General features: G+C 40.4%; 1 protein-coding gene across 2 annotated transcripts; it reads right to left on the bottom strand.

Annotated features, from left to right (window-relative positions):
* Nucleotides 1–10,555: 10,555 nt before the first annotated feature.
* Nucleotides 10,556–14,286, bottom strand: LOC103706185 (putative auxin efflux carrier component 1c). Of its 2 annotated transcripts, none has more exons than XM_008790223.5 (6): nucleotides 12,293–14,286; nucleotides 11,916–12,189; nucleotides 11,654–11,739; nucleotides 11,238–11,395; nucleotides 10,924–11,000; nucleotides 10,556–10,817 (listed from the first exon to the last, which is right to left on the bottom strand). In XM_008790223.5, the coding sequence occupies exons 1-6, from the start codon at nucleotides 13,542–13,544 to the stop codon at nucleotides 10,751–10,753; spliced, it is 1,914 nt and encodes a 637-aa protein (XP_008788445.1). In that variant the 5' UTR covers nucleotides 13,545–14,286; the 3' UTR covers nucleotides 10,556–10,750. The 2 variants fall into 2 exon arrangements, with proteins under 2 accessions (XP_008788445.1, XP_017698037.1); XM_017842548.5 differs by having other exon boundaries at nucleotides 11,916–12,186; nucleotides 12,293–14,284.
* Between the last annotated feature and the right edge of the window lie 2,618 nt (nucleotides 14,287–16,904).

Raw genomic sequence — 16,904 nt, forward strand, 5'->3', positions numbered from 1 at the left:
GCTGGGTCTTGTCTGATGCTTTTAGTCTGATGCTATATATCAAAGGGACCAGAACGGATGATTCCTAGTATGTAGAGCCTGCTCTATAGGATGTCTGTTTCCTTTCAGGCCATTGGATGTGGACCATGTAGTGGTTAGAAGTCTTATCTAGTTATCTTCTGCTTTTGAAGATCTGGCTGGTAGCCCTACTTCATGTTGAACAATATCAGAGTTCGCTGCCATTGTGGACATTGAGTTCACACTGTTTGTTTTAATGGTTATAAAGAAAACAAAGCAACTTTGAGGCGCTTCTAAGACACTTTCTTTAAGGTGATATTTGCCCCCTTTCAAGAGTTTGCTACTGGGTTATTGGCAAATCACCTTCAAGATACAACAAAGTCACAAATCTGCAGATAGTAATTTTGAAGATTTTTTGTAGAACTCTCACCAAACCGTATATTAAAACTGCGAGCCTTAAAAGATAATAAAAATTATTTCTTTATCCTTAAGCCTGTACTCCTATTTATAGAGTTCAAATAGTTGTAAATAACTGCCTTTTCTAACCATAATGTTTCTGAAGATGTATTTGATTTAAATTCAAATAGGTGGTTATCTATCTGCAGTTGTAATTGTATAAAGTTATAGCTGCTTTGAGAACTTTTAATCCAATACAACTTACTCACTATATTATTGTACACTTAATTATTCAAATCTATAAATTAAATTACCATCATATTACAATCTATATAATATTTCTAACAATCTCCTACTTAGATTGTAATATAGAGGCTCTCAGTCTTAATATTGACATAATTATGCATAGAAGAAGGTATCTTTCGATTTAAACCTTCAATTAGTGTAGATACTTTAAAGTTCTAATTAAGTCAATGGTTGCCTAAAGCTTAAATCAAGACTTATTCATGTTAGAGCCGGAAATATCCCACACAAAATTCTATCCAGTTATAATGAGTAGTTCACCAATCATAATACACATATAGACAACTCCATCCTGAACTTCATGAACATTTCCAAAAGTAAACACAAACTTTTGTTTGAAGCGGCACCACTTCTTATGTTCATATAGGTAAGATTCCATTGGTGTCCTATTACTTAAATACTTTGGAAAAATTCTTGAATCTCATTAAGAGTTTAAACTCATCCTAACTAGCATAACAGGCAACACTAAACATCTTAGAATGGGTTTCAGTAAAGATAAAATTCCTCACTATTATATCCATTACTTATCAGTAATTTGTTGTTACCCTTTAAACCTTAGACTTGCTTTAGGTTGGGTTCCCATTACTTGTGATTTTTTTTTTAATGAAAAAGGGTTTCAAACCCATTCCACTAGATGTACTTTTAACTAAGTCTCTTGAGAGTCCTTTCGTCAAAGGATCTGCCAAATTATTACTTGATCTAACATACACAATTGTGATAATCCCATCTCATATTAATTGTCTTACATATTCATGTCTCAAGCTAATATGTCTAGACTTCCCATTATAAACTTTACTATATGCTCAAGACATAGTTGCTTCACTATCATAGTGTAAAGATATAGATGGCATCGGTTGTGGCCACAAGTTTATATCTAGTAACATATTTTTTAGTTATTTTGCTTCTTTACATGCTACAGCCAATGCTACAAATTCAAATTCCATGGTGAAGTGTGAAATGATTGTTTACCTTTTTGAAGCCCATGAAATGGCTCCTCCATCAAGAGTAAAAATTCAGCCAGATGTTGATTTATTGTCACTTGCACTAGTGATCCAACTAGCGCCACTATATCCTTCTAGTACTGTTGGAAAGTTATTAAAGTACAATCCTATACCAATAGTTCGTTTAAGATATCCAAAGACTCTACTAATAGCTTTCCAATGATCTATGCTAGGATTGTTGCTATATCTAGAAAGTTTGTAAACTGTAAATGCTATATCTGGCCTAGTGCAATGCATTGTATATCAAACTACTAATTGCACTAGCATATTCTAGTTGGGCAACTGATCTGCCTAAGTTTTCAATCAATTTAAAAGAAGAATCATATGGGGTACTTGCTTCTTTAATTCCTAGATGCTGAAATTTAAGAAGCATTTTTTCAATATAATGAGATTGGCTTAAACCATAACCCCCACTATGTTTCTTAACTTTGACTCCTAAGATAGTGTCTACCTCATTAAGATCTTTCATCTTAAATTTGAAGTTAGATACTTCTTAATTTCAGACACGCCTATCAAGTTGGTCCCAAATATGAACATATCATCTACATAAATGTAAACAATTACACCATATTCTTTTGTAAATTTAGAATAAATACATTCATCAGCACTATTATGTTTAAAACCATGAGACAAAATCACAGAGTCAAACTTCTCATGCCATTGTTTTGGTGCTTGCTTTAATCCATATAGTGACTTAATTAGTTTGCAAACTTTCTTTTTATTTCCTGGCATAACAAATCCTTTAGGTTGTTCCATATGTACTTTTTCATCAAAATCATCATTTAAGAAGGCTGTTTTAACATCCTTTTGATGAATATGTAGATTATATATGGAAGCTAGTGCCAACAATACTCTAATAGATGTTATTTTTGCCACAGGTGTATATGTATTAAATAATCTATACCTTTCTTTTGTTTGAAACCTTTGGATACTAACCTAGCCTTAAAAGTTTGTAAAGATCCATCTATGTTGTATTTCCTTCTAAATACCCATTTACATCCAATTGGTTTAGATCCTAGAGGCAAATCAACTAATACCCAAGTATTATTAGATAATATTGAGTCCATTTCATCATTAATTGCCTCCCTCCAAAAACCTGCATCTCTTTAATCCGTGGCTTAACTAAACATTTTTGTATCTTCTTCAATATTTAGTAAGATAGGTATCTCACTTAGGATAGCATTTCTATTTCCTTCCATCATCTTTAGCCCCACATTCTCAGCCAAAGCCACCAGCACCTGCTGGTTTTACAGATGAGCAGCTGAGCAAGTTGGCTGATATGGTGGCAGATAGACTGTGAGGTTGGTCGTGTTCTCATCAGGCATATTTTGGTCGACTAGCTGCACAGATGGTGAGCTTATCAGATAGGCTGACTACTATTAAGCGGAGATTACTGGATCAGATGGAGTCTCGTGGCGCTAATTCTGACGTATCGGCACAGAGCCAACCAGTTTTCAAAGCGATCACTTCTCGTAGACCGTCCCATCCCAGCAGCCTAGACCCTACTTCACCACCTACACCAGGAGACCTAGGATTCTCCCTCAGTCCTTAGATCCTTCTGGTAGGCTTAGTGATAGGACAGCAGGAGTACCCTCTAGGACAGCTCATGATGGTGATTAAAGTGTCTTCTAGATTTTGTATTTATTTTGATTTGTGTTTACTCTCTGTTATTGTCTGTATTTCTTCTCTGAAATATTGTATTTTTGGTTTAGATGAAATACAATGTTACTTCTTGACTTATGATCTTTGTAATGTTCATTGCAATGCTATCCTTTTAATTTATTCTCTTTTTGATGATAACAAAAAGGAGGAGAAAATATGTGAGATAAAAAATTCTATAAGAAAAAAAAGGGAGAAAATATAAGAGATATTCTCTCAGCAAATTTTATAGGAAAGAAAAGAAGATATGAGAGTGAGTTAATACTTAAGCAAATATTAAGGGGGAGATAAGACAAAGATAAAGATAAAAAAGAGGCAGTCTTTGATACATAAGAATTTCTTGATACTTAATTCTGATGCATAAGAAATTCAGATATATGAGTATCTTGTCTTGATATATAAGAAATTCTGAAACTTAATATCTTGATACATAAGCTCTTGATTCATAAAAAATTCAGATACATACTTTGCTTTGATAAATAAAGAATCATGATGCATAAGAAGTTATGATACATATGTATTGATATATAAGAAGTCATGATACATAAGCTTTTGGCACATAATCATAAGCTCTGGTACATATTTATGTAATCTTACTTTGTTTTGATACTTGATTATATAATTTTGTTTTGCCTTGATACATAACCTTAAACTCTTATTTTGATACATATTTTTAGAAATCTTGCTTTGATGATACACAAGAGTAAGGGGGAACAAGGCTGAAATTCTTTTGGCACCTATTTGGATAAGATAGGGGGAGTTTTTGGTTCAACTTATGCTTTATGATACGTTCATTAATTAGACTATCTCGATACTATTGCACCATAAGCATTTCCTATATATTAAACCTAACTCTTCACATGAATGTAAGTCAATTTGCTTATACTCAATATTTTGTGATCATCAAAAAGGGAGAGATTGTTGACCCTAGTGTGATTTTAATGTTAACAAAGCCATTGAGGTCATATTGTTATACTAATACTTTTAAATTAAGTATTTGAGATGATCTTGTACATAAGTGTTTAAGGAAGAAAGAATTGAAACATTCATGGTACGCTTTGCTGATACAAAAAAAAAACTTTCAAGAACTCATCTAAAGAGGAATTTAATGGAAGAACTTGAGGAAAGACCTAAATTTCAGTTTGATAGACTTGAGAGTCAAGTTTCCTTAGTTGAAGTGCAATTCTGTCTTTTCTGAGTTTAAAGAGATGAAACTTTCATGTGCCAAGCATCCTAAGTGAAAAGAAACGACTTGCAATATTTTACTTCAAGAAGTTCAGTTTTATGTGCAAATCTAACTTTAAGATATAGAGAATCAATATTAGAGTCGACTTCAAAAAGTTTGGAGCCGACCCCGGCACGCTTTGGCACATTGGTACAGCTTTCGGGCTGACCCCACCAGATTTGACAGAAATTTGCTCTTCTGCACCCAGAACTCGAGTCGACCCCACCAGAGTTCGGGTCGACCCACCAGACTTGACAGAAACTTGCTCTTTTGCACCAAGAACTCGAGTCGACCCCACCAGAGTTTGGATCGACCCCACCAGACTTAACAGAAACATGCTCTTCTGGAATCTCTGCTTGAGCCGACTCCACCAGAATTCGAGTCGACCTAGATCTGCTAGAGTCGACCCCAGATCTACTCGAGTCAACCCCAGCTCAACTGACAGCTTAACGGCTAGTTTTGTAGAAGTCCTTTTGAAAGCTAGCTCCAATGGCTATAAATGACTAGTTTCTTCAATCCAACGACTAATAACTACTATTTGGAGGTTGGAAAAATATTTAAGAGCTACTATTCATCAGGAAAATAATTTTCAGTGAGAAATTAAGTGTGCATTCAAGAGAAAGAGTAAAACCGAGGGAGTTCATTTATTGCTTCAGGTAAAAGCCAAAAAGAAGAGTGTTGAGCAGAAACCCCAAGTGCTTTCAAGAGCTCAACCAACCCATTAAAGAGTAAAGCAATCTCAGTGAGGAAGAAACAAAAAGCGCCTTCAAGCGATATCATTCTCTTCTTTCCTCTTTAGGGCATAATTATTTTGTTTGCTTATTTAAGGAGCTTTAAATTCTGAATTACTTATTCTCCTTGTAAGGTTTTGTTGGTGAGCCTTAAAACCAACTGAGTTGAGGGTTTTGTTGGTGAGCCCGAAAAATCAACTGTGTGGATTTTTGGATTGTGAGCCCGGTAAAATAATCCAACTATAGTTGGCAAAATTATAGTGAATTTCTAAGGAGACGCTTAGAGAGTGGATGTAGGTGCCTTGGAGTGCACCGAACCACTATACTTGCTTGTGTTTGGATTGTGTTCCTTTGTGCATCTTGCTTTACTTTCCTCCTTGTATTGTGTAGTTGCTCTAGTTTAATTTCTTACTGATTTACTTGTGATTGCCTAGAGCTTATTTACATTCACTTTCACTGCATTTACACCTTTCACATTGGTTACATTGTGCACTTATCTATTAGTTAATTTGGGATCATACTTTTTAGAAAACCCAATTCACCCCCCCTCTTGGGTTGTCACCTTGGGCAACAGCTAGCTTGGGCAAAACTCTCATCTATCCTTCTCTTGGTATGTATCTCTCCAACATTCTCTTCACATACTCCCCTTCTCACCCGAAATCCTCTCTCTCTAATCTGAAACAAGGCTAAGATGTCCTCCATAAGAGAGTGTATGATGTCTAGTCCTCATACCCCAACCAAAAGACCTAGTTAACCCTTAAACCTCCTCCTACGTCCATCCAAAATAACATGCTTGCTGTTGTGGTTCAAATTTGGCCCAAGGGTGACCACGCCGGTGGAGTCGAGGGAGCCGCCGATGGTTGAAAGGAGACGATGGGAGCCACCTCTTGTGCGACGGCCGTGGACATGCACAGAGCCTCATTGGTGTTTCCGGTGAAGGCCCTTCGATGATCAAGTTAGAGTGGGATAAGTTTGGTCAAGCCAAAAGTTTCTTAGAAGTTACCTGACCGAGCTATTTATAGTCCTAGTAGAGTGGCTCAGATAGCAGAGGCACTGTCAGCCCTCATCATAAAGGGGCATGGCTCTGAGCCAGATAGCGCATAGCTTAGGCTGGTTGGTGGCATGTAGTACTGCCCGTTCTTGAGAACGGTAAGGTGTTGACAGTCACAGTAGGATATAGCCGGAGTAGTCAAGGTGTCGTCTGACTGTTGAAGGCCGGCTATGGAGATGTGGCACGGTAGTGTTGTAATGTACGACCATGTAGGTGGGCATAGGCACGCACATGGGTGTGGTCGTTGATGAGGCCGAGCTCGTTGAAAATTCGCATCATGCATTTGGCGAGGTCGGCTTGATGGGTGCTGAGAGTAGCTCGACTTTTCGGGTTCCGAGGTGTGCTCGGTGGAGCGCCCCGAGCTCGAGGGTTGGGGTGGGTCGGCGAATACTGGAGGCACCCCGAACTTAGTCGGGGGAGTCGGCGAATACTGGAGGCGCCCCAAACTTGGTCGGGAGAGTCGGCGAATACTGAAGTTGGTGGAGCTTTTGGCGGAGTCCCGAAGTCGAGATGCCTCTGGGCCAAAGTGACGTTTATTGAGCTGCAACTGGGCGGCCTTTTAGTTATCGGCTGGAAGATCCATTTTGCCCCCCATCACTTGCCATCCTTAACCTCCACCCTTAGTTTTTTTCCTCTTCCTTTTGAAAGATCTCAACCCATCATTCCCCTTCCACCAGACTAATCTAAGAGAAGAAAAAGGCCAATTCTCTTCCTTCACCAAGCTTTTCTCCCTACCCCTAGACTAGAAATGATCCCCTAATCCTAATCCTTCTTCTCCTCCTTTAATTATAACCATCTAAAGAAGCACAAACCTAAGAAACACACTCTTCATTAATCCTATTTATGTACCTCCTCAATCCCCTCCTTTTATCTTCTAGCCAATAGGCATAAGCCACCCTAAACCAACCTTAGATTGGATGGGCCTAAATCTCAACCCTTAAACCAGCATCTCGCCCTCCTTCACATTTGTTGCTTTCAATTCCTAAAAGTATAAAAAATACACCTTTTATGTATTTTAGCCCTTTAAATTAACCACCTCATTATTGCTCTTCAGAACCCTAGAGCTAATATGGTTGAACTATCTATCACCTCTCCTTAACTCTTAGATTTAGGGCTACCTCTCCCTCCATAATTTCTAGCCACTAAACTTCCCATCCTTCTCTATAAGTGTCCCCTCTCTTCGGAAAGCCAAGAACAAATCCCATAGAAATTAGGTCAAAAACTACCAAAGCCTAGAAAAACCCTTCCACCTTGAATCCTCAAAATCTTTGCTCTCACCTTATTTTTCTTCTCTCCCCTTCCACTTTTCATGAAGCCCTAGCCTTAGTTCTCCACTAGCAAATTTACAAGGAAGTAGAAGGAGATCTCAAGGAGTTTTGGATACCAACACCCCCTCTCTCTCTCTCTCTCTCTCTCTCTCCCTATCTTTTTATTTATTATTATGCATCGAATTAGTTAGAAAAACCTTTCCTCCCTTAGGACTGCCTCTTAGGAGGGGCAGCGAGGGGCACCTATGTTCTTTTCCCCTCCATTAACCTAGATCTTACCCTTTCTCTGATATTAAGTTCTTTGCTATCTCATCTAGATGACAACTCTAAAATTCTAAACTCTAAAAAGGAAGGGGAAGCCCATAAGAAGATATTTCAAAAGTTAATAGATATTTCAAAAGACCTTCTTTAATTCCTTTAAGGTACAAGTTATCTAAAACAATTAAAATGATAATATAAAAAAAATAGAAAATACATTTTTCCAAGTCTTGCTGGACTTCTAGCTCAGTTAACATGAGATTCTAGAAGAAAGAAAGTATGAAAATTCATGTAAAAATAAAATTATATCATCTTAAATTGTTATGCCAATTATTAATATTTTCATGAGTATCTGAAACTTCATAATGATGACATGTATTATAGATGAATCCACCATATCAACTTAACATATTGTTATTTTAGGTGATTTAAGATACATTAGAAATTTTACTCAATGCCTGACAAATTAAGATGAACAACATGATGGTTTTACTCAATGCCAACTAAAAGGATTGTCAATAATCTACCCTTTCTTAACCATACTCAACCTGAAGTAGATGAACACATTTCCAATACGAATATGTCAAAGCAAAATGCATAATACCATTATAAAAAAATAACTTAATTATAGAACTAAGTTCCTGCAGGCTGTGAGAGCCCATATTGGCATGTGTTTAGTTATTTATTATGTGCTAGAAGAGATTTTGGATACTTTTACAATGTTAAGGAACCTATATAACACCTCCAGCTAGCTATTTTTGGGTGAGGTCCTCTTCATGTGGACTAAAGGATGTTGCAGTACAAGCCGTTTTGAGCTATCTATAGGATGATCATGATGTTTATAATTAAATTTGATTTAATATGAACTGTTAACCAGGCAAGGATGCAGAGCTTAATCAGAAAAAGTATGAGAGAACCCATGAGGATATGTGTTAGTTGCATATTGATTACATAATGACTCAAACTTCATCCAAAAAGGCTAGCCAAAAAGTGTTATTAATTAGATTTCTTAGCCCTATCTAAGTACTCAAAATCTACTTAGTGTTTACTCATGTGTATACTAAATACGTATCTGCTCATAATCATCCCAAATGGTGGTTCGTGCTGCAATATCCCTAAGTCCATAGTACCACGAGCTAGATTTGCTTTGATATCATTTGTAATAATTCAAGATTTTATCCAAAAGAGTTAGCTGGAAGGTATTATTTAGATTTCTTGGCCCTGCATAAATATCCAAAAGCTAGCGAGTGCATAGTTAATATGAGATTAAATATACACCTGCATCAGTCCTTATAGGTCATAATTGGAACCCAAATAACCTTCCAGCAAGCCTTTTGACCACTAGCCAATTAAAATGTTTATGATTTGATTTGATTAGATTTTGATCCATAGCTTAGCGAGAACACTATGGCTTAATCATTTTCTACCATCAGGGAATACCATTTCCGTATATTGATTGGATATTTACTTCCGCATGAAAAAAGAAGACCAAGACAAAGTTGTACGGCTGCTTTTGACAGTAGTATGCATAATTGGGATCAGTGTCAGACAAGGAAGACCGAAAAACCCTCCACTGCCCACCTACTCCTAATTCGGAGCATGTGAGAGTTCTTTTCGGCATATATATGTTTAGTCCTACATCATTTATGTACTGTAGAGATTTTGGATATTTATGCAGGACCGAGGAATCGTTTGACACCGCTTAGCTTTGGGTGAGAGGTGAGGTAGTAAATGGTTACGTAGATATTAGCCACCAAACTATAGTTTGCTGGATTCCAATAATATTGCACCTAAAAATTGCAGCAAAACAAATTAGCCTTGCCTTACTTGTCGTAAGAGTACCATTCAATCCGTACTAACTGACACATCATGCATTTTTTAGTCCATATAAATACATATATCGGCCAACATTTAGGAGCCCACTCGCCGGAATTCCCTCCGATCATTGAAAATGTAATGAAAAAGATAGGTGGAGTCGACGAAGAGCGGAAGTTAATTTACACCAAATAGATGAGAGGGGCAGCAAGAATCAACAGCCTTATTATGACTAGGACTCTAAGGTGAAGCCTGTCGTGGGATATGCTAAACGGGTCGACATCAAATCCAACACACAGGCGTAATGGAGGGGGGACCAAGCAGCCAAGTCCGGCCCTCCACTACTCACGTAGACGTTCTCCTCCGTTCTTTTTTATCTCCCACACTTCCTTTAGCATTAGACCACTATCCCGACATATCTAATCAAATCCCCTCATGGAAGGAAAGAGACCTCCCATCATTCTTTTAGCCTATTAACCTCCTAGATCAAGAACTTGATGAAATAACCCCACTAAACGCCTTTCTATTTAACGTTTGCGATTTTATCCTACGTTTATGAGGGACGGGGAAGAAGCCAAACAACAAGTGCGCCAGCGTTGTCGTTGTCATCGTCAAATAGATGAGGTTTTAAGGTTCCGTCTTTTCCCTTCCCTCAGTCTAGTATCGCGTACTTTAAAAAAGTATAGTTCTCGTTTATCTTCACGCTTTGGTTTTTTCTTTTACTTTTGCATATATTGGTATACCATTGTCTCCCCTTTTATTTATGTATATTCTCATAAAACAACTCGACGAGAGGATGAAAAGAAAAAGAAAAAAACACACAAATTAAACACACAAAGCAGACAAAAGAAGAAAGAAGAAGAGCTCTTGAGATTGAATAGCACATCATTTTACACCATCATCTTTCAATAAGAACCACGTCGGTCCGAATCGGATCCGGTTCCTTTTTCCACAGGTTTGGGGATTGCCTCTCTTTTCTTTCTCCGAAGCCAGCCCATTCTGCTGTCTTTTGACGCCTCTGGTCTCTCGTGGATATACTCTTTACATCAGAGACCCAGTAGAATGTAGTAAACCAGCGTAATGGGCAGCGCAATCAGCATCCCGAATATAACCCTACAGCATCATACAAGGATCACCAAGCCAACCAATTACAAACAAAAGAAAAAAAAGAGGAAATTCCAGAGAGAATCCAGTGAGATATGGAGCTCTCTGTACTCACGCAGTGCTAAGGATATCAGGATGCAGATTGTACTCCTTTGCGAAGACGAAGGGGACGATTCCTTGGGGGAGTGCTGCCTGTCCAGTTCCAGAATAAAGGAGACGTTGACATCAAAAAAACATAAATAAATAAAGGAGAAGTTGGCGTAGATAAGCTAAAGAGGTAGGATACTATTATTGTGAGGATAGGTAGAGAGAGAGAGAGAGACAGGGAAAGAAAGGGAACTGAAGCTAGTGAGTGAGAGGAGGAACATTGTGCTGGATTCGGGGTGTCAGATGGGGAGTGCGTGAAGGGATGGGAAGGGGAAGATTGACCTGTACAATGGCGATGTGAAGGAGGACGCCGCGGAGACCGACGACGAAGGAAGCGGCAACCATGACAGCTGGGCCTGCGAGGAATCTCACGGCCATGGCAAAAGCTGCAACCGAATTCCCACATGCTATGATCCTTGGCTGCAACGCCATAAACAGACCTGGCCCCCCGACCCACCCACACCCACACCACAACCAAAAGACATCCCCACTCAGCCTTCTTTAATATTATTTAATGAAGAGAGACAGTCACAGCAAGCTGAACTAATTAATTATAAAAATATAGAATAAAAACAGAGAAAGATGAGGTTGCGAACAGTACTAGTAATTTATTTTAGCAACTAGTAACAGAAGAAGAAAGAGGAGCTAAGCTATGCTAAGCTAAGCTTGGTAAAGGAAAGGAGCACATGGATACTGACCAAGGCTGAACATAGCCATGCCAAGGCCTGCGTCCGACAGTATGGAGATGGACTGCGATATAATGGCAGGCATCTGAACATGCCATCTGCAAGACCAACAAGAGCAACAGTGAGACATATCATCCATCGACCTCACTTACTTCTCAGAAACTATGAATGGCGTTTCTCCAAAAACAAAAGAAAAAAAAAAGGAAACATGACGCACGATGCACACAAATATTGGATGCATATAACTAGTTTGGCAATTATTGATTTGGCTTACCTGAAGGAAACGAGGGCCCAGGTGATGCCGATGAGGCTGGAGTAGGTGTTGGGGTTGCGGATGAGCTTCCGCCATACCATGATTAGGATTAGCCTCGTCATGACGCTGGCTGGAGGCAACGCCGTGCCTCTCCCTCCTCCTCCTTTGGTGCTCTCATGCACCTTCTCGTCGCCACCTCCCTCGTGCCCACTGTCTCTCTCCATTATTCCCCTATTTCCAAAGCTGAAGTCCTCTCGCTCCATGTAATCATCCCGCTCCTTCCGCCCATCCACTACTGGAATAATTCGATCCAACAAGGTCAATACTTTCATCATAAAAGAAGCTAGGAAAGCTGAGTACTATATGCATAGAGAAAACATGGACTAAACGTAGAGCACCTTTGCCTGGAGAAACTGCCATTCTAACTTCTTTGGCAGCCAAAGGATCCGTCGCCGGCAAACCATACTCCTGGTTGCTGCCAAATACATCGGAGACGGGAGACGCACTAGAGCTCCACACGAACATGTGGAGATCCTTCGTCCCTCCGTCCTCCGCTTTCAACAAATGGGACTGCCCGTTGGCCTTCTTGCCGCCCATCGGTGCTGCTCTTGGACCGCCTGTCGCCGCCGTCGAAAACACGGAGGGATTCGGTGCCGGGTAGTGCAGCGTCCCGGCGGTGACCGGCATCTGGTAGTGGAAGCGGGGTTTGGCACCTGCGCTGGCCGCGTTGGCGCCGGATGCGGCGGCGCCGTGCTCTTCCTCATAGCTGGACGGCCTGGGCGTCGTCGGCCCCCTCGACGCTCCGGTCGGCATCATGCCGTAGGCGTCCGATGCACCGAAATTGGAGCTCCTGCCGACCATGGAGTAGAAGTCGGTGTGATTGAAGCTGGAGCCTCTCGGCGTCGGGTTGCGGGACGACTGCAGCGAGTAAATCTCGGCGTTGGTGAGGTTGGAAGGCCGAGGGGTGGTGGTGGTGAACCCCTGCGACCTCCTGGAGTAGACGTCCGAGCGGGAGGCGTTGGACCGCCGCACGGTGACGTGAAGCTTGCCGTCCTCCTTGATCTCCGCCTCGGTCTCGAGCGCGTCGCGGCGCCCGTCGAGCGACACGACGTCAGAGTCGACGCTGATGGAGGCGATGGACCCGGCGGTGTCCGGGAACTGCTCGGTGATGAGCAGCTTGGCGCCGCGGTACTCGAACATGAAGAGCATGAGGGTGTACCAGATGATACATTGGAGGACGACGATCTGGACCATGAGGCTGCCGGAGTTGCCGCCGTACATACCCTTGAGGAGGGGGATGCCCATAACAAGAGTGTTGGGGAGGGTGGCGAGGGAGAAGAGAGTTATAGTCCACTCGAGGCAGCCGCGGCGGCTGACATTGCTCCACACCGTCAGGATCGCCAGCACCATCAGCTTCTGGAGCGTGTCGGCGGCGATGAACTTCAGGTTCATCTTGTAAGGGTCGTTCGTGGAGATGAAGTGGAAGGAGAGCAGCGGCACCGCGAACAGCGCCACGAACCGGTTGATTCCCGAGCACTGGTCCGGTGAGAAAATTTTCCACCACTTCACCGAGCCATAAGCCAGGATCATGGCCACGTACAGCGGTACGACAGCCGTCATGACGTTGTAGAAATCCGACAGCGTTATCATTTTCTCTGGTTTCTTTCTCCTCCTTCTTCCACTAATTTGCTAGTCTCTCTTCTGCTACTAAGAAGCCGGCCACTACCAGCTGAAGAAGAAGGGAAGGAGTGGATGGAGGGGGAAGCTAAGAGCTAAAAGGAGGGAAGGGGGGAGGAGGGGGGCAGAGTTGGCGTGGAAACGAGAAGGGAGAAGGCTGGGATTTAGGACATCGAGGAGCATGTGTTTTGGTTTTGTTTTGTGTAGCGGACGGTAGGCAGCGCCCGGCAGAGCGGTCTATTAGAGCTTCGAGAGCAGCGCGCGAGCTCCCAGTCTCCCAAGCATGGACCCTTCCCTCCCCACTCTTTCTTTATTTTTTCTTTCCCCCGCGGATAAAGCCTTCTTTGGACTTTCCCTCGTTTCTGTCCACCTCCCTCCTTTATCCCCACTCTCTGCTTTGAGATTTTTCTTGCAGCTATTGCAGGATTTTGCCTCCCTCCCTGCCGGGCTCTGAGAGGAGAGGGATGGTTAAACGATCCAAGCCCGGGGAGGCTTCTTTTGAAGTCCCATTCCAAGGATTTGCCTCTTCTTTAATTAACTTAAAATTTATGTTAATTTCTGCTTTAATTTCCGATTGTCGTTTTAAATTTTTGGGGCCACTAACTTCAAAAGGAGAAGAGGACATCGGAACTGCTGATTGGAACTTGGGTGGATGATGTTAGTGCTGCTAAGTTTGATGTCCGGGGGGGAACTGGGAAGTGACGCGTCATTTGCTAATCCTCATCTTAGGAAAAAAAAATGTACCTATAATATTATATTTATATATATATATTAAAAATAATAAAAGAAATTAAATTATTATTCCGGATGTCGGACTTGAAGTTTTTGTTAACGATTTTGAAGGGGCAGGTAAAATCCGGGGAGGCAGCAACAGTGGGGAAGGGATAAAATATTGATGATGATCGGGGCTCGCATGTAGTCTTCCAAAGGAATCGATATTCCCTCCGCGTGCACTTCCGCCATCATCAACTGCGGAAATCTCGTACACCGCAAATCCCACCTATTAAAAATTACCACCAGGCTCGATCGCAGCCAAACAGCCGTTAAAGAAAACTTACAATTATTATAACCTTAGAATGCTACGACCTTATTCGAAAGCTTTTATAACCCTTAACACAAGAAAGCTTCCATTAATCTGGCTAATTTTGTGTTATTATAAGTTAATTTTTTACTGTAATGCCAAATGACTGTCATTATAACTGTTATAGTACTTGATGACAGCTTTGATAGCAGTCCGTTACAGTGGAATTACAGAGTCCACTGGCCGGAGCTGTTGCTCCAATGACACCACCTTCACAAGCGATGGAAAATTGGGAAGCAGAGGGAAAGCAAAAGGCTGAAAGAAAGGCTGAAAGGCTGCTTGTGATGCCTTTTAAGATGAATAAATACTCATTAGATTCTAAATGTTCTCACTTAGCTTTATAGGGAAAGAAATCTTTTGAGATGCTTTCCAGAACCGATAAAATATTTAAATCAAAGCCGCATCCATAAAACGAGGGATCTGGAGAGCGAAGAATCCTCCAGAATAGACTCCTTAACAAACTTCTTCCATATAATAAAACAGTAGTTGAGGATTTTGCTGAGCCCATTACATGATAGGTTCGGGTTGTATCTTCCGTGCAAAAAAATGATTGATATTCTTTCACGATTTCAACCATTGGATGACATTTCATGCAGATCTAGAGCACTCTGTACTCCTTCGTTCATCCACCTACACAGATCTCAAAATGTCTATCATGCAATTCAATAATGGATCCCCATGAAGGAAGATGAATCCTTCTTCACCCAAAAGACGCAACCGGAAGGAACCCTTGCATGATTCTTGCTGCGAATAAACCCAAAACGTGTGCATATCCAATGTAATTGAAAAGACTTGAGCTGGTCCATAAATCTTGATCGCAAGCTTAATATACTTGCAAGTAATCTCCATGTTCATACTTCTCTGCTTCTAGAGTTCAAGGTGTCAAGCCTTCTGATTAGTACTTAACTCTTTTTCACTCTCCCTAGCAATACAAATTGATTTAGAAAAATCAGGGCCACCGAAAGTTCCACTTAATATTTTAAATTTTAAATAATTCAGTCTGACAAGTAATAGTACTGGCATGTAACAGATTCTTGTATACAGTACTCTTCTATCAGTCCTCAAGCAATCAACACCCACTTGCTAAGGTAACTTACCATATTGAGGCCTGCCAAGCGACTGTTTAAAAAAAAAGAAAAGAAAAAGAAAGAAAAAATATTATCATCTTGCTTGGTGGTAATATGATACACCGTGCACAATGGGTCTATTGATATTTTCTCATGAACGAAGTGACAATCAACCTCAATGTGTTGAGACTGATGACAAATTCGCAATAATATAGAAAGCAGGTAAGTATGTGTGTTGCAAAAACAATTCAAAAACATAGGAGGCATGCAACTCCCAACTTGTAAGTGTTACCTTAACTTAAGCAGAGCTGCAAGAAGTGGTTGATTGATACTTGGTATTTACTAAATGAGGGAGTCACCTAATATGACATGGCAATTTGTGGTGAGTCAAGGATTGTTAGCCCAATCATAGTTGCAAAATATCTTTAGCTGGAGACTACTATTTAATTAGAAAATGGCTTCCTTATCTGAACCATTGGGGTAGCAGATCACTTGCATTGTAGGCCATAGGAGGCCGATGAGATTGATGTATGACCAAACTGATGTATGGACGAGTTAGAATGTTCAGATATTTTATGATAAGGTATATGATATACCAACTAGACGCGAATATGAGGTAGGATAGCATAATAGTTCACATTTATTAGTAGTTATATTGTTGTATGTTCCATTTTAATTTTTTTTTTAAAAAAAGGATTATGTGGTGAGCACCAAGTAAGCAAGTGAGAGGAAGGATGTTTAAAGCTTGAAGCTAAGAGTATATTAGTTGTGAGATATAAATGACGTCTTTTAGACAAGCAGTCCTAATAGTTCATCATCAAGTAGCACATAAGTGGCCTGAGATCTGCGACACAAAACTGTTGATGAAGGCAACGCAACAATATATTCATCATCATTACAATAATTTCATCATCACAGTTTTTTCTAGAAAAAAATCGTCCTTACAGTAAAATTATAATGAAGGAACTTTTTTTGGATATATAGACGAAAACCCCAGCTTCTTGAATGGCTGAAAAAAACTAGAAAACTACCTATATGATTCAAGCTAACAAATATTCTCTCTTTCCTGGTTAGTAATGACTAAGGGTAAGGTCATGTAAACCTTTTCACCAAATTACAAGGTGAGAAGCATTTTGGTCTTCTATTGGTAGATCTAGGGACCAAAATAGCAACAATAACAAGAAT

Source organism: Phoenix dactylifera, chromosome 5, assembly GCF_051530095.1.
Source record: "Phoenix dactylifera cultivar Ajwa chromosome 5, Ajwa_hap1_PhDact_Kaust_v1.1, whole genome shotgun sequence".
NCBI classification, from domain to species: Eukaryota; Viridiplantae; Streptophyta; class Magnoliopsida; order Arecales; family Arecaceae; genus Phoenix; species Phoenix dactylifera.

Coding starts and splice junctions, on each gene's coding strand:
- LOC103706185 (XM_008790223.5), bottom strand. CDS start 13,544: ATGATAACGCTGTCGGATTTCTACAACGTCATGACGGCTGTCGTACCG. Junction 11,740..11,915: donor TGGGCCCTCGTTTCCTTCAG/GTAAGCCAAATC, acceptor TTGGTCTTGCAG/ATGGCATGTTCAGATGCCTG. Junction 11,396..11,653: donor CATGGCTATGTTCAGCCTTG/GTCAGTATCCAT, acceptor TCGGGGGGCCAG/GTCTGTTTATGGCGTTGCAG.